The 23,368-nt window shown below is 32.6% G+C and overlaps 1 protein-coding gene across 2 annotated transcripts in view; it reads right to left on the bottom strand.

The window, feature by feature from the left end:
- Positions 1-206: 206 nt before the first annotated feature.
- EAF2 (ELL associated factor 2) overlaps positions 207-23,368 on the bottom strand; it is a 38,381-nt gene continuing 15,219 nt past the window's right edge. Inside the window, exons 3-7 of one of the 2 annotated variants that reach the window (XM_074364478.1) lie at positions 21,098-21,234; positions 19,200-19,345; positions 7,527-7,784; positions 3,528-3,647; positions 207-667 (exon numbers count right to left, since the gene is read on the bottom strand). In XM_074364478.1, the coding sequence (XP_074220579.1) occupies positions 621-667; positions 3,528-3,647; positions 7,527-7,784; positions 19,200-19,345; positions 21,098-21,234 (708 nt within the window). In that variant the 3' untranslated portion in view covers positions 207-620. The remainder of the gene's footprint in view (positions 668-3,527; positions 3,648-7,526; positions 7,785-19,199; positions 19,346-21,097; positions 21,235-23,368) is intronic. The other variant, XM_010970888.3, reaches the window with a different exon arrangement.

Genomic DNA, 23,368 nt, shown 5'->3' with positions numbered 1-23,368 from the left:
TGTATCTCATTAACACAACTGCTTATTTTTACCTCAAAAGCAAAATAAAATAAAAATATCTAAGAGATAAAAGAACATGATAAAATATGTGAGAGATAAGAGAACAACTGTTTCATTAAAACAATTACTTAGCTTCACCTTTACCCTAAGTTATAACTTACTTTTCGACTAAAATTTAAGAAGCAACAGATAAAAAGGCTCAGAGATATAATTAAAACAATGGACATTTATTATAAATCAACAATTTTGACATTTCACAATTGAAAACAGCAGTGTGGTAAAAAAAGAACACTGAACTTGAACTTTAGAACACCTGATCTGCCACTTGTTAACTAACAATATGTGGGCAAGTTACCTAACCTCTGGGTTTGTTTTCTTATCTGTTAAACTTCATAAAAGTTTTAAGATTAAATGAAAACAAATGAAAATGCTGGTACTCATAAAAGGTAAGGGAAAAAAAGTAATATTAACTGAACCAGAGTTCAAAAACTCTGAACTGGATTTAATTTCTTATCATCAAAAGTTAAGATTCCTTTTCCTCAGTCTTAGGAATTTTTATTCTTAATATAAAATAAATTATCACATGTCTTGTAAATTTATACTTAGAGCTCAATATTTCTTCAGTCATCACTGTCACTTCCTGATTCACTCAGCTGCAAATCATTTCCTAAAATAAAAAAAGCAACACTGTAACAATATTTTAATATTGAATATTTTTGGAAAACATAGATATTATGCAAAATATAACCCCAAAGTGATCCTCATTGGCCAGTATTTTGTCTTTAATAATCATAGATGCTTATCCTATAATTTAGTCACATCATTAGTAACTCAAATAATACTGCCTATAAAGAAAAAAATAAACCATCAATCTTCAGTATAGTTTTAGTATTAACTGACATCTATTTTAATCTTTTTTCATATACCAACATCACCTCTTTTTTATACCACTGATTTAATTACATCAGGAAATGAGAAGAAAATGTGGTTTAGAAGATCATTCTATTTTGAAGAATGAAATAAAGTTATATAATTTTTTAAAGTTTCAGCCAAAATCATTAAGTAGTATATGTTAAGAGTAACTCACATTGATTCTTTTGTAATACATCCATGTGGTTATAGTCATGGAACTTACAGTCCAAATGGGGAGACAGATAGTAAACAAGTAGACAAACATATAATGTAATATTTATCTCAAGTAGGGATAAGTACTATGAAAAAATGAAGATGGGTGTAGGGGAGTGGTGGAAGGAGCTATTTAGACAGAGCAGTTAGGAAGGCCTCCTTGAGATAGAACATTTGGACAGAGATCCAAATGTTGAGAGAGAGTTGTGAAAATATGGAGGCGGAGAAACTGCCCAGGCTCAAGGAACAGAAAATACAAATGCTCCAAGGTAGAAGCATGCTTATTGTGTTCTCTGACAGCAAGAACACCACTGTGGCTGGAGTGGAATGAATGAGAAAAGAACAGTAGGAAATAGGTCAGAAAGATACCTAAAGACCATGCTGTAGAGGTCATGGTTAAAAAAAAAACTTCAGATTTTGTTTGAAATGTAATGGGAATTCAATTCATTGGAAAATTTTAAGCAGGCAACTGAATTGAACTCTATCGCATATCAGTGAATAGGCTATAATAGTGTGGAAGAAACATGGAATCAAGTAGAGCAGTTATGAGCCTATGTAGTTTCTTACGCAAGAAATAATACTGGCTTTGAGATGGACAAACACTGTATGATTTCACTTATATGTGGAATGCAAAAAACAAAGCAAATGAACAAGCCGAAACAGAGTGATGAATGCAAAAAACAAATAGGTGCCAGAAGGGAGAATGGTAGGGTGAGGAGAGAAATAGGTGAGGGAGATTAAGCAGTACAAACTTTCAGTTATAAAAGAAATGAGTCACAGGTATGAAATGTACAGTGTAGGGAATATAGCCAATAACTATGTAATATCTTTAATTGATGACATATTATAACTAGACTTATCATGGTGATCATTTTGAAGTATACAGAAATATCAAATCACTATGTTGTGTACCAGGAACTAACATAGTGTTATAGGTCAATTATAGTTCACAACCAAACAAACAAGCAAGCTCATAGAAAAAAGATCAGATTTGTGGCTACCAGAGGTAGGGGGTTGGGGGTGGAGATCAAATGAAGGTAGTCAAAAGATACAAACTTTCAGTTATAAGATAAATAAGTACTAGGGATGTAATGTATAATATGATGAAAAGAATTAACACTGCTGTATGTTATAAAAGGAAGTAAATCCTAAGAGTTCTCATCACAAGGAAAAACATTTTTTTTCTATTTCTTTAATGCTGTATCTATATGCAATGATGGATGCTCACTAAATCTATTGTGATCATTTCATGATGGATGTAGTCAAACATTAGTTGTACACCTTAAAATTATACACTGTTGTATGCCAATTATATCTCAATAAAACTGGGGAAAAAAGAAAAAGAAATAATATTGGCTTAGACTCAGGTGGTCCAGGTGAAGGTAATGCTAAATGGTCAAATTTATAATTTGCTTTGAAGATAGAGCTTACAGGATTATCAACAGTATTGGATTTAGTGCATGAGAGAAAGAGAAAAGTGAAGAATGACCTCCAAGGTTTCTGGTCTAAACAACTGAATAAATGGTGGTATCATTCACTGAGATGAGAAACACCAGAGGAACAAGACTGTAAGAAAAATCACAAGTTCAATTTTCAACATGGTACATTTGAAATAGCTAATAAACATTCAAGTATATATGGTACAGGCAACTGGATATATGAGTCTGAAGCTCAAGGTAGAGGCTAGAGCTAAAAAAGTGGTGCTGGGAAAACTGGAAGCTTCCTGTAAAAGAGTGAAATTAGAACATTCTCTAACACTATACACAAAAATAAACTCAAAATGGATTACAGACTAAGTGTGAGACCAGATTCTATAAAACTCCTAGAGGAAAACATAGGCAGAACACTCTTTGACATGAATCACAGCAATATTTTTTTTGAACCAGCTCCTAGAATAATGGAAATAAAAGCAAAAATAAACAAATGGGACCTAATTAAACTTAAAAGCTTTTGCACAGCTAAGGATACCATCAACAAAATGAAAAGACAACCTACAGAATGGGAGAAAATATTTGCAAATGATGTGACCAACAAGGGACTAATTTCCAAAATATACAAACAGCTCATACAGCTTAATATTTTTTTAAAAAAGCAATCCAATTAAAAAAAATGAGCAGAAGACCTAAATAGATATCTCTCCAAAGAAGATATCCAGATGACCAACAGGCACATGAAAAGATACTCAGCATCACTAATTGTTAGAGAAATGCAAACCAAAACTACAATGAGATATCACCTCACACCAGTCAGAATGGCCAACATTAAAAAGTTCACAAATGATAAATGCTGGAGAGGGTGTGGAGACAAAGGAACCCTCCTACATTGTTGGTGAGAATGTAAGTTGGTGCAGCCACTATGGAGGACAGTATGGAATTTCCTTAAAAAACTAAAAATAAACTTACCATATGATCCAGCAATCCCACTCCTCGGCATATATCCAGAGGAAAATATAATTCGAAAAGACACATGCACCCCAAAGTTCACAGCAGCACTGTATACAATAGCCAACACATGGAAACAACCTAAAAGTCCATTGAGAGATGACTGGATAAAGAAGATGTGGTATTTATACACAACGGAATACTACTCAGCCAAAAAAAATAATGAAATAATGCCATTTGCAGCACAATGGATGGACCTGGAGATTGTCATTCTAAGTGAAGCAAACCAGAAAGAAAAAGAAAAACACCATATGATAAATATGGCTTATATGTAGAATAGATATGGCTTATATGTAGAATTGAAAAAAAGGACAAAAATGAACTTATGTACAAAACAGAAACAGACTCACAAACATAGAGAACAAACTTATGGAACTTATGGTTACCAGTGGGTAAAGGGGGTGGGAAGGGATAAATCAGGAGTTCAAAATTTGCACCTCTTGGGGAATGATGGAAATGTTAGCTATCTTGATTGTGGTGGTAGTTTCATATGTGTATACACCTATCAAAATTCATCAAATTGTATATCTGAAATATGTGTAGCTTACTGTACAAGAATTATACCACAACAGAGGTGTTTTTAAAAAGTATTCTTTTACACAGATTTAAAATTCTCTGAAACTTACAAGGATGCAACTATCATGTAAACTGAAAGACTTTACCTTTTTTTTTAGAACTTTACAAGGATTTTCTTTTTTTAATCATTTTTGAAAACATCAGTGATATCAATGCTGCTCATTGTATTTGGATCAGCAGTATAGTACCTCAACACTTCTCTGCGTATGCAATTCTATGAATATATATGTACATACTTTTCCAGCCCTTATTTGAACAAGTTAAATAAAAAGAAAAATTATCGACATACGAGTTGAATGCTGTCTTGCTTCTCTTAGTTTCAAATTTATTCATTAAAAGTAAGTGCAATTTTCTGGCACTTTGTTAGGTCTTCTGGTCATACCTGAACATTTTCAAAGTAGAATATATGCTATTTTTATTTTGTCTTATTATATTAATTATTATCAAAGATGTATGTGCCTAGATGATACTTAGCTATGAAATTCATTTCAACATAATAATACCATAACATAGTATGTTATTAAAGAGAATTCTGAGTCTGAAAAGGTTGAGAAATGAGATGACTGCAGTAACAGTAAAAAAAAGAAAAAGGAATTTATTTCCTCTTATTAGGAAACTTACAGTTTGGATAAAATGTATCAGGAAAAGAAATTCACTAATTTTTAAAAAGAAATCCTAAGTGGTTATTACTGGTATAACAAGATCACTGCTAATTTTTCCATATCATTTTTTAAAATATGCCTATGTTTAGAAAGGGAAGATGTTCTTTCTTTGGATTTTTTTTAATGTAGTAGTGAGTTTACAATGTTGTGTCAATTTCTAGTGTACAGCATAATGTTTCAGTCATACATATACATACATATATTCTTTTTCATAATCTTTTTCACTATAGGTTACTACAAGATATTGAATGTAGTTCCCTGTGCTATACAGAAGAAACTTGTTTATCTATTTTATACATAGTAGTTAGTATCTGCAAATCTTAAACTCCCAATTTATCCCTTCCCGCTCTCTTTTCTCCCTGGTAACCATAAATTTGTTTTCTATGTCTGTGAGTCTGTTTCTGTTTTGTAAGTAAGTTCATTTGTGTGTGTGTGTGTGTGTTGTTGTTTTGTTTTTTTTTTAGATTCCACATATGAGTGATAATTACATGGTATTTTTCTATCTCTTTCTGGCTTACTTCACTTAGAATGACATTCTCCAGGTCTATAAGCACCATTTAGGTGTACCCCCAAACTGCTGAGATATTTCTGATACTGCTTACTTATAAATATTTTATAATTTCATTATAATTTCCTTTTAACATGTAAGTCACTAAGTCTATGTGCTCTGACAGTTTCTAAGCATGTATTTTAAATTATTTTTGTTATTTATTTTTATTTTCATTGTATTATAGTCATATGATATGATTGATAAAATATTAATTCTTTTAAATGTGTTATTTCCTTTGTTCTAATGGAAAGTAATTTCTATAAATGCTTTATATTTATATTCTTAAAAGAATGCCTAGTTTTCCTTTTTAGACTGTAAGATTCTGTGTATTTACTATTAGAATGGGCATGTTAATTATGTTGTTTGAAGATTTTATACCCTTACTAAATTCTATCTGCTTGATTAGAGATACATTAAATCTACTATTATGATAGATTTGTCAGTTTCTCCTATTTCTGTCAAATTTTGTTTTAAGTATACACACATATGTAACTACATACTTTAATATATGTACATAGATTATGAAGGTGTATTATTATGGGCATACAGATTCATAACTGTTTATCCCTCTGGTAAATTGAACTTTCGTCATTTGTCCATTCAAGAAATCAGATGCTAAAATTTCACCTCTCAGGTTAGGGATAATAGCACTAAAGACAAATAACTAGAAGCTCAAAAGACCTCTCCTGGTCCCTAATTAACTCATAGTTTTATATTAACTCTCTACCACCCATTTGTGGCTCCTCCCTTGTTTAGTTCTGTTATTAGGCTACAGCTATTCAGTCTTTCCTAGCTGCTCACTTTATCATTATTAATTAACATAGTGAAATTAGTTTTAACCAAACAGAAAGTCCCATTCTCCCCCAGAGTATCAGCCTGCATGCCTTCATTAAAAAGAATTTATGGAGCATCTACTATATATCAGGTACTGTGCTAGGTGTTAGTACTAGTATTCAATGATAAGCAACATAAACAAGATCACTGTCCTTCCAGAACTTATACTTTAGAAGAAAGCAAATCACACAAATATAAATGTATAATTGTGACAACTGATATAAAGAAGACATTGCTCTGAAGGTCTATAACAAGAGGGATTTGACCCTGTCAAAAAGGTCAAGAAAGTCTTTGTTGATAAAGTAAACCTTAAACTGTAATCTTAAGGAGAAAAAGTTAACACATGAAAAGAAGAAAGTGCTTCTGGCTGAATGGACAGCACATGTAAAGGCCCTGGGGTAGGTTAAAGTATTTGAGAATGGTGACAAAAAGAAGGCAAATGTTGCTATAACAAAAGGAGCAAGACCATAATGTTAAAATGTTTTGTTTCTATCCTAAAAGAAATTATAAGCTACTGAAAAGCATAAAGTAGGAGAGACAAAATATATTTGAATTATGCAAAATACATTTGACATGGCTGCAATGTACTTAGTGATCAAAAATGGGTTTGAACTGATAAGAGGTGAACTGGTTAAGAAGTCACTGCATAGTTTAAAGCAAAAAAATAATAGGTTTAACTACAGTGACAGTAGTTGAGATGCACAGAAGTAGATGAATTTGAGATTAAGGAGGTAAAATAAATAAGACTTGGTGAAAAATTGACTAAACTATATAAAGGGAGAGGAAGTCAACCCTTGGATACAATCAGGCTTCTGGTTTGCATAATTAGATGAATTCTGCCTTTCACTAGAAGGAAACACAGTTAGTCAAAGATTATAAAATGGTTTTGGACAAAGTGAATTTGAAATGTCTTTTAACATGAGATAACGTTGGATTTATGTGCCTAGAGGTCAGAGGTCTGGTCATAGATGCAAATTTACAAGTTATTTACACATAAGTATTAACCAAAATAGAAGTATGAAGATTATCTGGGGAAAGAAAATAGAATAAAAAGAAACAAGGAACTAGAATTACACCTTGAGGAACCCCAGCTCCAATGACCGAGTTGAAAATTATAAACCAGCAAAGAAGAGACAGAAAAGTATCTAGAAAGATAGGAGAAACACCAATAAGGCGTTATGCCACAGAGTAAAAAAAATGAATAATTCAATAAGAAGGTAATGGTTAATCTTGTCAAATGAATAAAAAAGAAGTCTTCCTTTTTATCCAGTTTTTAGACCATAATGGCTCCACTGTGAATTCTTACTTTTCCAGTTACTCACGCTTATGTATACTTACTTAAAGTATTCATCAGAAGGCCACTGTTGTCATATTTATTATGACTGGCATCTATCTCAGGAATCCTGGGCTGTGGCATGGCAGACATGGTAGGATGTCCTGAGATATAATTCCCTGGATCAGAAGGAGAGGATCTGCACTCTTCATCTTCCGAATCACTGGAACTATCCTCACTGCTTGATGATGATGAACTTTTGGAATCTGATGAACTATCGCAACTACTCATCTGGTCCATTAGACTAGCCTCTGCCATCAGTTCTGAAAATAAAAGAAAAGATAATAGAAAGGTTAAATAAATGATACTAACTGTAAGGGGACAGGGTATAGCTCAGTGGTAGAGTGCATGCCTAGCATGCACAAGGTCCTGGGTTCAATCCCCAGTACCTCCACCAAGTAAATAAATAAATAAACAATTACCTCCCTCTCCAAAAAAAAAAAAAAAAAAAAAAGATGAATAATATGAGCTGTAAATATTAAATAAATATAATAAAATTTGAATGTGTGAGTTTCTAAAAAACTATTTATGAGGCATAAATAAGACTAAACACACATTTACAGCATTCAAAGCATTTTATTTAAAAAGTTCCCCTACAAGTACAAAAGGAAAAGCAAAAATTGCTCTTTCCTAGCCCCTCCTCAAGTTTCTTTAATCCTACTCCCCAGGAATAATCACTGCTAACTTTTTTGTGACCATATGCTTTAAAATTCTGCTTGGAAAATGGTATTTTAGATTTTGACACCCAACTTATCTATTGTTAGAGATTGAGCGTGCTCTTTGTTACCACCCAACCAAGAGTTGAAAAAAAATGGGGGTGGGGGGCAACTTTTCTAGCAAAAATTGCAGCCCTGGACCCAAGTCTTCCTTTCTTTCTCAGCAGTTCTCTGGTAGTACTTCTTTCTCCCTGTCCCATCTCTGGACAACATACATGCACAGGCCTAGGGCCTCCCCCACCACCAAAATAAAATAAAAACCTCATCTACCATTAAGTGAAGCCATATTCAATTTTGGGATTATGAAAGGTAAAAGATATAGGCAATATCTAAATGTTAACACTAGATTTATACCATTATACTTAAATACACAAGTAATTCAAATAAAATATACAAAAAAGGAAAATTAAAAAAATGTAAAAACAGTATGGAGATTCCTCAAAAGACTAGGAATAGACTTACCATATGACCCAGTAATCCCGCTCCTGGGCATATATCCAGAAGGAACCCTACTTCACAATGACACCTGCACTCCAATGTTCATAGCAGCACTATTTACAATAGCCAAGACATGGAAACAGCCTAAATGTTCATCAACAGATGACTGGATAAAGAAGATGTGGTATATTTATACAATGGAATACTACTCATCCATAAAAAAGAATAAAATAATGCCATTTGCAACAACATGGATAGACCTGGAGAATGTCATTCTAAGTGAAGTAAGCCAGAAAGAGAAAGAAAAATACCTTATGAGATCACTCATATGTGGAATCTAAAAAAAAAAAAAGAACATAAATATAAAATAGAAACAGACTCATAGACATAGAATACAAACTTGTGGTTACCAAGGGGGAAGGGGGGTGAAAAGGGACAGACTGGGATTTCAAAAGTTGTAGATATTGACAGGTATACACAGAATAGATAAACAAGATTATACTGTATAGCACAGGGAAATATATACAAGATCTTGTGGTAGCTCACAGTGAAAAAAAAAGTGACAATGAATATATGTATGTTCATGTATAACTGAAAAATTGTGCTTTACATTGGAATTTGACACAACATTGTAAAATGACTATAACTCAATAAAAAAGTTAAAAAATGTAAAAATTAAAATCTATTCTGATAGAAATCATCCTCTAATACTTTTCTTATTTCCCCAATACATGTAATTCAATGCAACACATACAGATGAATTTTTTTCAACTTTATTGAGGTATAATTAGCAAAAAAACCCTTGTATATCTCTACAGTGTACATGATGCTTTGATATACATATACACTGTGAAATGATTACCATAATCAAGTTACTTAATACATTGGTCACCTCACATGGTTACCATTTTGTTTGTGTGTGTGTGTGTGTATGTGATGGGAACACTTAAGATCTCTCTCAGGAAATTTCTAGTATACAATACAGTATTATTAACTATAGACACCTTACTGTACATTAGATCCCCAGAACTTATTGACATTAAAACTAAAAGTTTATACCCTTTGACCAATAAGCTCCTCTTTTTCCCTTACACCTGGCTCCTGGCATACTTTCTACACTCTGTTTCTATGAGTTTGACTTTTTTTCTTTTTTTGGATTCCACATACAAGTGATGTCATACAGTATTTGTCTTTATCTGTGTAGCTTATTTCACTTATTTCTCTTTCTGATAGCCTATTGTTAGTAATAGAAATGCAACTGACTTTGTACGTTGATTTTGTATCTTGCACTTTGAGTTTATTAGTTCTAACAGGTTTTTTTAGTGAAGTTTTTAAGGTTTTCTATACAAAATTGTGTCACCTGCAAACGGAGACAAAATTTATTTCTTCTTTCTCATGTGAATGTCACTGAATTCTTTTTCTTGCCCAGTTGCACTGGCTAGAATTTCCAGTACTATGTTCAATAGAAATGATGAGAGTGAGCACTCTTGCCTTGTTCTTGATCTTAGAGAAAAACCTTTCAGCTTTTCACTGTTGAGTATGATGTTACCATACATGGTCTTTACAATGTTGAAATACATTTTTTCTATATATAATTTGTTGAGATTTTTACCATGAAAGTATGTTGAATTTTGTCAAATGCTTTTTTTCTGTGTCTATTGAGATGATCATATAATTTTTATCCTTTATTCTGTTAACATGGTGTGTTACATTTATTGATTTGTGTATGTTGAGCCATCCTTGCATCTCAGACTAAATCCCACTTTATCATGATGTATAATCTTTTTAATGTGCTGTTGAATTCTGTTTGCTAGTACTTTGTTGATGATTTTTGCATCTATGTTCATCAGAGATACTGGCCTGTAATTTTCTTTTCTTATAGTGTCCTTGTCTGGTTGGTACCAGGGGAAAGCTGGCATCATAAAATCAATTTCAAAGTGTTCCTTCCTCTTCACTTTGTTGGAATAGTTTGAGAAAGATTAATTATTCTTTAAACAGTTGGTAGAACTCACCAGTGAAGCCATCTGATCCTGGGCTTTTTCTTTGCTAGGAGTTTTCTGATTACTGATTCAATATCCTTACTAATAATTGGTCTGTCAGATTTTCTATTTCTTGATGATTTAGTCTTAGCAGGTTGTGTGTTTCTAGGAATTCATCCATTTCTTCCAGGTTATCCAATTTGTTGGCATATAATTATTCATAGTAGTCTTATGAATATGTGTTTTTCTGTAGTATCAATTTAATGTCTCAGTTCTGATTTTACTTATTTGAGTTGTCTCTCTTTTGTTCTTCATTAGACTACTTAGAGGTTTGTCAATTTTGTCTTTTTAAAAATTCAACTCAGTTTTATTCATTTTTTGTATTGTTTTTCTAGTCTATTTTTATTTTATTTCTGCTCTGATTCTTACTGTCTCCTTCCTTCTGCTAACTTGGGCCTAGTTTGTTCTTCTTCCAGTTTCTTGAGGTATAAAAGTGGTTTCTTTGAGATCTTTTTTCTCATGCAGGCATTTATTGCTATAAATTCCCTTCTTAGAACTTCTTTTGCTGCGTACCATAATTTTTGGTGTATTGTGCTTCCATTTTAATTTATTTGAAGATATTTCAAAATTTCCTTTTTGATTTCTTCTTTGACCCACTGGCATTCGGGAGTGTGTTGCTTAATTTCCACATTTTTTCCCGGTTCTCCTCTTATTAATCCTAGTTTCATACTGTTGTGGTTGGAAAAGATACTTAATATGATTTCACTCTCTTTAAATTTCTTAAGATTAGTTTTGTGACCTGACATAAGGTTCCACTTGTCATAGTGGGATTCCACTTATGAGTGCCTTCTGGCCATGTGGTATCTCTGATTGAGGAGAGGAGTATCAGGCCAGGCAGAGAAAGAGAGAACTTCCAAGACTGGAGCCACTCGTGGCATGATCTCCCTTGCCAGTACTCCTCGCTGTATGGTGTCTCTGGGTGGGGGAGGGGAGTCCCAGGCCTAGGAGAGAAGAACAACACTTCCCATGCCAGGGCTGCTTTTGTGGCATGATCCCCTTTGCTGATAAAGTAGCCCACACAGTGTCTCTGGTAGGGAAGAAGAGTCTCAGGCCCACAGGGACAAAGAAAATTCCCAAGCGGGTTGCTTGCTGTGGTATGACTCCTCTGCCACTAAACATCTCTCTCCAATAAACATACACACAAGATGTCTCTGGATGGAGAAGGGGAGTGTTTCTTGGGGTGTACCCTTTTTATGGTGGGATCTCCCTTGCCATTTTTGTGGTGGGACCCTACACTATCTTTTGCCAATATCCTCTGGGTAGGGAAATGGAACCTCAGGCCTGGAGAGAAAGGAGAGTATTTTCCCTGGTGACAAGTTGTCAGCAGATCTATCCCTGCTGTTTGTCTGGTCTGAACTAGCCTAGTGTTGGATACTTCTTTCAATCTGGGGGAAGAATGAATTTGGGATGCCTTATATAGCTAAGTTGGGGGTCAAGACATGTTAGGCCTGAATTGTCATCTTCTGGGAGGGGAAGGTTATAAGATACCCTGACTATACTGTTCCTCTAGTCCTTCCTGGGGTCCCTAACCAGATTACCTTGCTCTTTCCACCTTTCAGAGTTCTCCTTTGGTTGTCTTTTGTGTTATTTCCAGGGTTTATAGTTTTACTTAGTGGGGAGAAGCAGAAAGAGATAAGTCTACGCCATCTTGTCCCACAATACATTTTAAAACACTGGATTTATACAGAGTATGTCCTCTACCAAAACAAAATAAAATTTAAAATTTATAAGTGGAACGTACATAATCCCCAAATATTTGATAAGTAAATACACTTCTAAAAAACCCATGGGTCAAAAAAGAAATCAAAAATAATTTAGAAAATACTTCTAATCGAATGAAAATGAAAACACAACTTATCAAAATCTGTGGAATACAACTAAAGTATAGCCTAGAGAGAAATTTAAAACATTAAATGATTATATTGGGGGGGGGGTCTCAATTACATGAAATAAACTGTACCTTAAGAGGTTAGAGACAGAAGAGCAAATTAAAACTAAAGTAAGCAAAAGGAAAAAAATAGTAAAAGCAAGAAACAAAGACAACAGAGAAAAGTAGTGAAAATAAATGAAACCAAAAACTGATTGCTTGAGAACATAAGTAATATTGATAAAACTCTACAAAGTGTGTCAAGAAAAAAGATACTAGACATGAATTACTAATATCAGGAGTCAAAAGGGTGACTGCACAGATCCTACAGAATTAAATGAATAGGAAGGAATACTATGAACTACTTTATGCCCAAAAACTCAACAAATTAGATGAAATGGATCAACTGCATGAAAGGCACAAACTATTAAAGTTCACTCAAGAAGAAACAGATACCTGAAAATTCATAAGTTTTCTTTAGACAGTTGAGTTATAGTTAAAACCCTCCCTATTCCCCCCACACATATCTCCAACTACAGATGACTTCACAAGTGAATTCTACACTCATTTAAGGAAGAAATAATACCAGTTTGATACAAACTCTTCCATATAATTAAAAAGGAAGGAATACTTTTCAACTCATTCCTTAGGGCTAGAATTACTGATACAAAATCCAACAAAGACATTACAAAATAAATTACAAATCAACATGTCTTATGAACACAGATACAAAAAATTTAAAGAAAATTTTAGCAAATCAAATTTAGTAATACACAACAGTGGTTCTCAATCAGGGATGATTCTGTCACCTAGAGAGACATCTGGTAATGTCTGGAGATATTTTTGGTTGTCACAACTGGGCGCAAATGGTGATACTAGAATCAAATAGGTAGAACCTAGCAATGCTGCTAGACATTCTACAATGAGTGAGACAGCCCCTGACAAAGAATTATTCAACTCCAAATGCCAATATTGCTGAGGTTGAGAAATGCTAATATAGTAAAAGGATAATACAACATGACTAAGTGGGGTTTTCTAAGGCATATAGACTTTCAAAAATCAATGAATATAATTCACCATATTAAAAACTGGAAATTAAAAGCCATCTCAAAACAGTAGAAATTTTAACATTCTTGATAAAAAAACTCTTAGCAAAATAGAAACAGAAGGGAAGTTAATCTGATGAAGGACACCTAGGAAAAGCCTACAGCTGAAATCATACATAATTGTAAGAGGCTAAATATTTTCCCTCCAGCATCAGAAATACGAGGCTTCTCAATTTGACCACCTCGAGTCAACATCATGTTGAAGGTTCTAACTCATACAGTAAGTCATGAATAAGAAATAAAAGCCATCCAGATTGGAAAGAAAGAGGTAAAATTGTCATTATTCACAGATAACATGACTGTGTATGTAGAAAATTTCATGGTATCTACAAAAAAGCTACTAGAATAGTGAGTTTATTAGCAAGGTTAAATATATAGGAACAATATACAAAAATTAATTGTATTTCTATGTACTAGCAATGAGCAATTAGAAATCAAAATTATATAAATAAGAGCATTTATAATAGCTTCTCAAAATTAAATAATTATAGATAACTCTAACAAAATATTTGAAGAACATGTATGCTGAAAACCATAAAGCACTGCTGAAAGAAATTAAAGATCTAAATAAAGGGAGAGAAATATTCTGTTCATGGGTCAGAAGACTCAATACTGTTAAAATATCAATTTTCCTGAAATTGATCTATGGGTTCAATGCAGTCACAACAAAAATTTCAATAAGATTTTTAAGAAATTGAGAAGCTAATTCTAAACTTTATATGAAAATGGAAAAGTCCTAGAATACCCAAAACAACACTGTAAGAGAATAATAATGTAGTAGGACGAAAACTTCCTGATTTCAAGACTTATTATAAAACTACAGTTATCAAGATAATGTGGTGTGCCTGGCATAAAATAACAAATGTATCAATGTAATAGAATAAAGAGTCCAGAAATAGACCCACACATATATGGACAACTGATTTTTTTAAAAAAGGTGCGAACGTAATCCATTTGAGAATAATTAGCCTTTTCAACAAACGGTGTTGGAATAATTCAATCTCCACATGCAAAAAAATAAACTTTGATACAAAAATTAACTTAAAATGTAACTTAGACCTAATTGTAAAACTATAAGACTTGTAAAAGAAAACATAGGAGAAAACCTTTGTTACTGTGACCTTGGTTTAGTCTTCAAAATTTTTTTTCAACATGACACCAAAAAGACAATCTAGAAAAAAAACTGACAAAATGGGTGTATTCAAAAGTAAAAACTTTGGCTCTTCAAATGTCACTGTTAAGAGATGAAAAAATAAAATTCACAGTCTAGGAGAATACATACATGCCTTCTGTTTTCAAAAATGGTACACACACACACACACACACACACACACACACCCCACACATTATATAATATGCAAAAACTAACTTTTTTGCTTCACAATATATCTGGATATCCTTCTTTGTTCCTAAAATGTAGTCTAACCCCTTTTTTAAATGGATGTGTAATATTGTAATCCCTTCTTGATGGACACTTAAAATTTTTCCATTTTTTCCCTTAGAATGAAAAATGCTTCACAGAACATTCTTATGTGATTGATACTGATATATCTATGTAGATATCTACCTATCTGCACAAGTTTCATTATAAGAGGAATTTCTAGATAAGGAATAGGCACATTTTTAATAGTTATTAGCAAATAAGTATGATGATAATGATAACAAAACCTTTTATAGTATTTTCTAGGTACTAGACACTGTTCTAAGTGCTTTGTAGAAAAAATGCCTCTACAAAAAATAAGTATGTGCCAATTTATACTTCCTCAAAAATGTATGAACATATTTGTTTCCCTTTATATCCTCACCAGTACTGGCTGTTGACAAAAATTTTAGCTACTGCCAAGCACATAAATGGAAAAATATGTTTCCCTATCAATATACCCATGGCATTTTCCATAGAACTAGAACAAATAACCTAAAATTTATATGAAACCACAAAAAGACTCCAAATTGCCAAAGCAATCTTGAGAAAAGAGAACAAAGCTGGAGGAATCAAGCTCCTTGACTTCAGACTATACTATAAAGTTAAAAAAACAGTAATCAAAACAGCACGGTACTGGCACAAAAACAGACACATAAAACAATGCAACAGAATAGACAGCCCAGAAATAAACCCACACACTTACGGACAACTAATCTACAACAAAGGAGGTAAAACTATACAATGGAGAAAGGACAGTTTCTTCAGGGAAACTGGACAGCTAAATGGAAATCTAAAAGAATGAGATTCAAATGTTTCCTCACACCATCTATTAAAATAAACTCAAAATGGATTAAAGCCCTAAATATAAGACCTAAATCATAGAACTCCTAGATAAGACTATAGGCAGAACAGTCTTTGACATAAAAATTGCAGCAATATTTTTTTTTTTGGATCTGTCTTCTAGGGCAAAATAAACAAAAGCAAAAATAAATAGGACATAAACTTAAAAGCTTTGCACAGCAAAGGAAACCATCCACAAAATGAAAAGACAATCTACTGAATAGGAAAGAATAATTGCAAATCATATGACTGATAAGGGGTTAAGATCTGAAATCTATAAACAGCTCATACAAGTCAGTATCAAAAATAAATTAAAAACCCGATTAAAATATGGGTGGAAGACTTGAGTAGACATTTTCCAAAGAGAAGATATACAGATGGCCAAAGGCACATGAAAAAATGCTCAGCATCACTAATCATCAGAGAAATACACATCAAAACCACAATGAGAAATCATTTCACACTTATCAAAATGGCTATCATTAAAAAGCCTACAAATAATAAATGTTGGCAAGGATGTGGAGAAAAGGGAACCCTAGTACACTGTTGATGAGAATGTAAATTGGTGCAGCCACTATGGAAAACAGTATGAAGATACCTTAAGACAGAACTACCATGTAATCCAGCAATTCCATTCCAGGGTATATATCTGAAGAAAACAAAAACACTAACTCAAAAAGATACATGCACTCCAATATTCATAGCAGCATTATTTTAAAAAGCTAAGATATGGAAGCAATCTAAGTGTCTTTCAACAGATGACTGGATAAAGAAAACGTGGTATATACATACACAATGGAATATTACTGAGGCATAAAAAAGAATGAAATTCTGCCATTTGCAAAAATGTGGATGGACCTAGAGGGTATTATGCTTAGTCAGGCAGAGAAAGACAAATACGATATGTTAATACTTATGTGTGGAATCTAAGAGATGAAATGAATGTATATAAAAAACAGAAATAGATTCACATACATAGAGAACAAACTAGTGGTTATCAATGGGGAGAGGAGAAGGGGCAGGGGTATGGGATTAAGAGATACAAACTACTATATATAAAATAAACAAGCAAAAAGGATATATTGTACAGCACAGGGGAATACAGCCATTAATTTATTATAACTTTAAATGGATTATAATCTATAAAAATATTAAATCACTATGTTGTACACCTGAAACTAATATAATATTGTAAAGCAATTAAACTTCAATTTAAAAAAAGTTTTTTTTATGAGATGCTTTGCTATATAGCACGTGGCCAGTTTTTTTTTTTTTTTAATTTCACGTGGACTTGAAAAAAACTGTATATCTCAAACTGTTCATGCAGAGTTCTATATATGTCTACTTAAGTCAAGCTTCTTAATGATACTTTGCAAACTGTATTAATTTGGGGTCTCCTGAATCTATCAATTTCTGAGAGGGGTATACTAGAAATCTCCTACTATGAAATGAATTTATTAATTTCTCCTTGAAATTATGTTAAATTTTTGGCTTATTCATGTCTAGGCATACTCATGTAACTCCTTCATAGTGTCAGACACTGTAGGAATGAAACTATTAAATTATTAGAAAAAAATCTTTTAATCTTAAAATTTGCATTTTGAAAGCATTAGTGGGTCTGATCAATTTTTCATATATTTACTGGCCATTGCATATCTTATACTGTGAGACAGACTTAAATCCAGATAGAAATTTTGCAGGTGATAAAAATGGCTTTTTATACCAGAAATAGAGGCTTATTCAATAAATGAATATTGATATACACTCTTTACAAATACCACATTTGTCAAGTCTCTCTCAATACCTATTTTAAATATACTGCTGCAGAGGAGGGAAATTTAGATTCTTAAATCCTAAACTAAAATTCCAGACATCTCAAACATGAAAATGTAAAAATTAAACCACAGAAACACTAGTACAATTGACAGACATCTAAAGATAAACCTGAAAAAATAATTCAACCTGAGCAGTAAGCACTGGCATAGCAGGGTCAAGAAAATATTCAAAAGAAGACAGTCTAAGGAACATCCTATACAAACATCTCAAGGTAAATTCTTATTCAAAGTTAGATCTTTATGCTTAGATAATGTTAACTTATCCTCCACAATACAATGCTTCAATACAATGTTTTTATTAAGATCTCTGCTAAAAAACTGCCATATAGCGGAACCTCTTTTTGTATTGTAAAATTATTGTTGAAGATACTATATAGTTTAATGCTCCAAACAACAGGTTCTATATGACAAATTCCTTTTAAAATTTAGTAGGAGGAAAGAGTCTTGAGTCTTTGGAACCTATCTCTTAAATAATACAAAATATGCTACTTAGGTCTTCATTTTTGCATTAGTGGATAGGAAGCTCAGATATAAATTCAATGTGTTAATAATTGGCAAATTTGCTTCCTCTTCCCCTTCAAAATCTTGATTTTCTGTTCTAGTATTTTATTATACACATGCATAAAATGACACCATGATTCAAATCCATTTTGGAAACAGATATGATATAATAATAAAATAAAATTCAGGATCCCTTCTAGCAAAAAGGTTCTGAACTTATATCTTCTTTTCTGTTTGTAAAGGGAACACTAATATATTAGGGAACTAATACTACAGTGGCCTAGAAAGGGGCAAGTGGAAATAGCTATATGCAAGTTATGAAGGAAAAATTTAGAAGCAAATACACTTTGGTGACCAGGGTCTTACTCTTACTACAATTACCATAACACCAACACCCAAACTGCAGCTAGGAAAAAAACGGAGATTTAAGTTTTCTTACTTTCAAAATGACTGTGCCTCTCTAGAAACATCTTCCTTCTGAGAAGTAAGCAGCAATTCAGAAGAACTTGCCCGCTGCTTCAGCTTACTACATCTCCTACTTCACTATTGGTTTGGTGACATCTTAGACATCTACAGTCTGGCTCTACACAAAAAACTTCAATAGGAAGATGCTGTGAAGAACTGAATTTGAATCATCACTACTGTCAAAAGGAAGAAAACTCCAGTTACACATATCTAAATAGTTACTGTTTTCCCCTGAATAATTAAAAAAAATATAAATTCTCATATAGGTATAGGCTTATGCACATAATACTCCAAATCATAACCTACACTCTTCCCCAGGAAAAATCCATGAAAAAGACATTTTGCTCTCAGTAGAATTTTAGATTCCTTGTCAATTAAAATGAAAATTTTCACTTAACATTTCTTAATAATTTCTTGTAAAGGGACATTATATACACATAGATTTTACCTCTTTCAATATCATCCATTGGAGATGCTGGGGACATCTTGTTTTCGGATGGAGAGTGTTTTACAAGGTTGGGAGTCCTAGTTGAATTCCTCATTTGTTGCTGCTGTTGCTCTATACGATACTGCATTTTACTGCTTCCTTCAACTCTGCAATTAAGAATATCAAAAGGTCAAAACAAGTATAACAGCAATATAACAACAATTTCAATTCACAAAGTTACTGAAGTTGACCACTTATTCTTTTCCCTAGAGATCTTTAAAGTGATATTCAAGGATTAAACATTAATTTAATTCATTATTTAACAAATATTTATTGAGCCTTGCTATATGCATAGCACACACACAAGTCCACTGAGGGATACAAATGTGAATAAACGCAAAATCACTACTCAAAATTGAATACATAAGACATACACAAGTGACTAAAATAAAATGAAATTATACGTAAGTGTATAAGGTATAAGATAGACCTTAAATTCTGAAGTTATCATTTCTGTTAAAATTAAACCATTTTACCATTTTTCATTCATAACGTTAAGACATGTTACTAAAGGAGAGTCACATAATTTCCCTTCAATACTTTTAAGAAAAGAATATGCAATACAATTATATTGAATTTGCCTCTCCCATTATCAGTCACCACATCCTCTTAGTTCTTCCTTCACAAGGCATTTAGAACTTCACTTTTCTCTTCATTCTTAATCTCAAAAACCATGATTTATGCATTTTTGTTTCACACATTGTTTCATTTAAGTTAGTTTGTTTGGTGGATTCATACTTTAAAACAAGAATTAGATTCTTGGTAAAAAACACTTTAACATGTAATTACTGCCAATAAGGCAAGGTCCTAATTTCATAGTTAATATTGAAGGCATTAGCCTCAACCTACCTTAATAACCTCTAGTCTACTATCAACCACGATCCCCACTTTCTAATAGTCTACAAAGGCACAAAAACAAATCTGTGCTCTATTCAAGTAAGTCTTACTCATAGGCTCCAAGTAAGTCATATATATCCCTGCCTTCAGGCCTTGCTTACATCCTCATGGTCTCTCTGATCATTTAAATCAGTAGTTTCCAAACTTTCCTACAAATAAAAATCACCTGTGGAAATGGGTAATTTAAAAATAGAGCTTCCCAGGTTCCTTCTCCGGTCTGTACTTAGATTTGGGAACTAATATGTTTAACAAGCACTCAAAGGTAATTCCTACCATTAAATATATTTGAGGGGGGAAAAAGCCCTAAATTTTAACTTCTTCTCAAGGTACATCAATAAGGGCTCTCTGAATGCTCCAATCAATCATAACCTCTTCCTTCCTTTAATTCCTAGAACAATTTTTGTCTATACTATTTGTATGGCTTTTAGAGCGTATCCCTCATATTACATGTTAATTAATGCACTGCCTATTTCCAAAAATTTTTTTGAGATGGCTATATTCTCTTATTGTCTTTTCTAGTGGAACTGTCTGTTAATCCAATTAAAATGTTTAAGATTTGAGGTTAGTATTTGTAAAGGAAACTATCCTTTTTCTAGTGCCTTACATATCTAGGTGCTTGATAAATTTTTACTAATGAATATGAAATTATTTAAAAAAGTATATAATGACTTCTTTCAGTCCAGTTCTATGAAAGCACCTACAACAGAATAAGAGATACACCTATACATACAGAAAATATTCAGAAGCAAAACAAGCTTTGCATTATCACAGGGGGAAATGGTTAAAGCTTTTGGATATAGATCTCCATCAAATTTAAACTTAGAAAAAGATAATAACATTTTTATACCACACAGAAATAATCCTTATATAATAATGTGACTTAATCCAATAGCTTTTTCCACTGACATTTCCTTAGCAATTTATGTGTTGATAAAATAAAATTTATTTTATTAACCACATACCTTGTTTTTTTAACAGTGATGTTGCTGTTGAGTTTTTCTAGTCGACATTCCCCAGTATCATGGTTAATAATCAAAATGCATTCTTTTAAATAAGGTTTCTTTGAACCTTTGAAAACAGTTACTGGTGTAGTTGATCCCTGTTTAAAAAGTTAATTATTATTACTTGAAATTTATAATAGAAATTCAGTTGGGAGGGCCACTGAGATCTTCTGTCTTTCTCAATCTATTTTATACTTCAAGTTACCTAACTACCTAAACTTACTACTCTGGCAACAAGTACTACAGTAAAAAATACAGATAAAGACAGGCTGAGATCTCAAAGCTGCTGTCATTGAGGAAAGAAAATAGAGGAAGTACTTGCCCTGAGGAAGAATTTGCAGATGTGTAGATGTGATCTGCAATAGGCAATTGGGATTCAATTCTAATGCAACCAATATTTCTTACAAAAAAGGGAAAAGAAACCCTGAATCATATTTCCTACCCCTCCTCTTCTTCCTTCCTAAGTTTAATTTTTTAAATCTGGCATTTCATTAAAGTGGTGCTTCCCTATGCAGATTAAGGAAAATGAATGTATCAAGAAACATGTTACACTAAACCTACTGGTTAATTTTAGCATCATTAAAAGTGGGACAATCAGACATTATATGCTTCATGATGTGATATAAAAGGTATGCAGAATCATCTATAAAAGTATTTTTGCCTAAAAAATCCCCACAAAGAATCTAACTCTCGTCAAGCCTTTAGATACAACTACCAGTTTATAGGAAATATGAGGAATAGAGGAACAAGTTGAATAATACCAGAAAGAAGTAATTTGAAATCCAAAATGTGGATATTTTCTCTGGGACAAGTAACCTGATTTCACCAACAAACCAGTGGCATGAAAGTGGGGAGGGACTTTTACAGAAGAAAAGAGACTTAAGAAACATAATATCAAAATACAATAATAGGACTCTTAGATGGATTCCGAGGGGGAAAAACTGAAAAAAAATTTTTTGAGACTATCATGAAAATATGAATATGGACTAAATTTTATAATTAATTCTGCTATGGGTGATAACAGTCTGGTTAGTATGGTAGTTAGGTAAAAATAAAAATATCCTTATCAGTTAGAGATGAGTATGTAAACATTAATGTAATGGCATGTCTGGCTGGGATTGCTTTAACATATGTCAGGAAAAAAAAGTAGTAGGAAATGATATAAAAAAGATTAGCAAAATGCTGATAACTATTAAAGGTCAGTGATGAGTACCTGGTGGAGTTCATTATATTATTCTATTTTTCATAATAAAATATTAAAGAATCCTAGATTCTTACTAATAACTAACATCTACCTACATGCTCCTCCTCTGTCCTTTGTCTCTGCCTCCCTTAACCCTGAAGGAATTTTATGTTTCTCATTCTCTTATTTTATCCCACATATAAGTATCCCTAAACAATATATCATTATATTTACTTGGTTTTGAAGTTTACAAAAGAACATTAAATTTTTAGAGCACTGACCGATTATAATAATTTTGTCAAATACAATAGTAATATTAGATCAGGTTAGAAAAAGGTGATTTCTAAAAAGATTAAAGGGCATATCATATTTAAAAGTTTTTATGATAAAAACTCTCACCAAAGTGGGTACAGAGGGAACATATCTCAACATAATAAAAGCTATATATGACAAACCTACAGGCAGCATAGTACTCAACAGTGAAAAACTCAAAAGCTTCCCACTAAAATCTGGGATGAGACAAGGTTGCCCACTATCACCACTCCTATTCAACATAGCCTTGGAAGTCCTAGCCACAGCAATCAGGCAAGAGAGAGAAATACAAGAGAAATCCAAATTGGAAAAGAAGAGGTAGAAGTGGCACTATATGCAGATGACATGATACTATATATAGAAAACCCTAAAAGATCCACACAAAAACTACTAGAAATAACTGAAGAATTCAGCAAGGTAGCAGGTTACAAGATTAACGTTCAAACATTGGTTGCATTTCTTTACACTAAAGATGAATCAACAGAACAAGTAAAGAAACAATCCCCTTTAAAATAGCACCCAAAGTAATAAAATACCTAGGAATAAATCTAACCAAGGAGGTGAAAGACTTATACATGGAAAACTATAAAACACTGATTAAGGAAATTAAATTAGACTTTAAAAAATGGAAAGATATCCCATGCTCCTGGATTGGAAGAATCAATATTGTTAAAATGGTCATACTGGCCAAGGCAATCTACAGATTTAATGCAATCTCTAACAAATTACCCAGGACA

Source organism: Camelus bactrianus, chromosome 1, assembly GCF_048773025.1.
Source record: "Camelus bactrianus isolate YW-2024 breed Bactrian camel chromosome 1, ASM4877302v1, whole genome shotgun sequence".
NCBI lineage: Eukaryota > Metazoa > Chordata > Mammalia > Artiodactyla > Camelidae > Camelus > Camelus bactrianus.
This window is presented reverse-complemented; position numbering and strand designations above follow the sequence as displayed.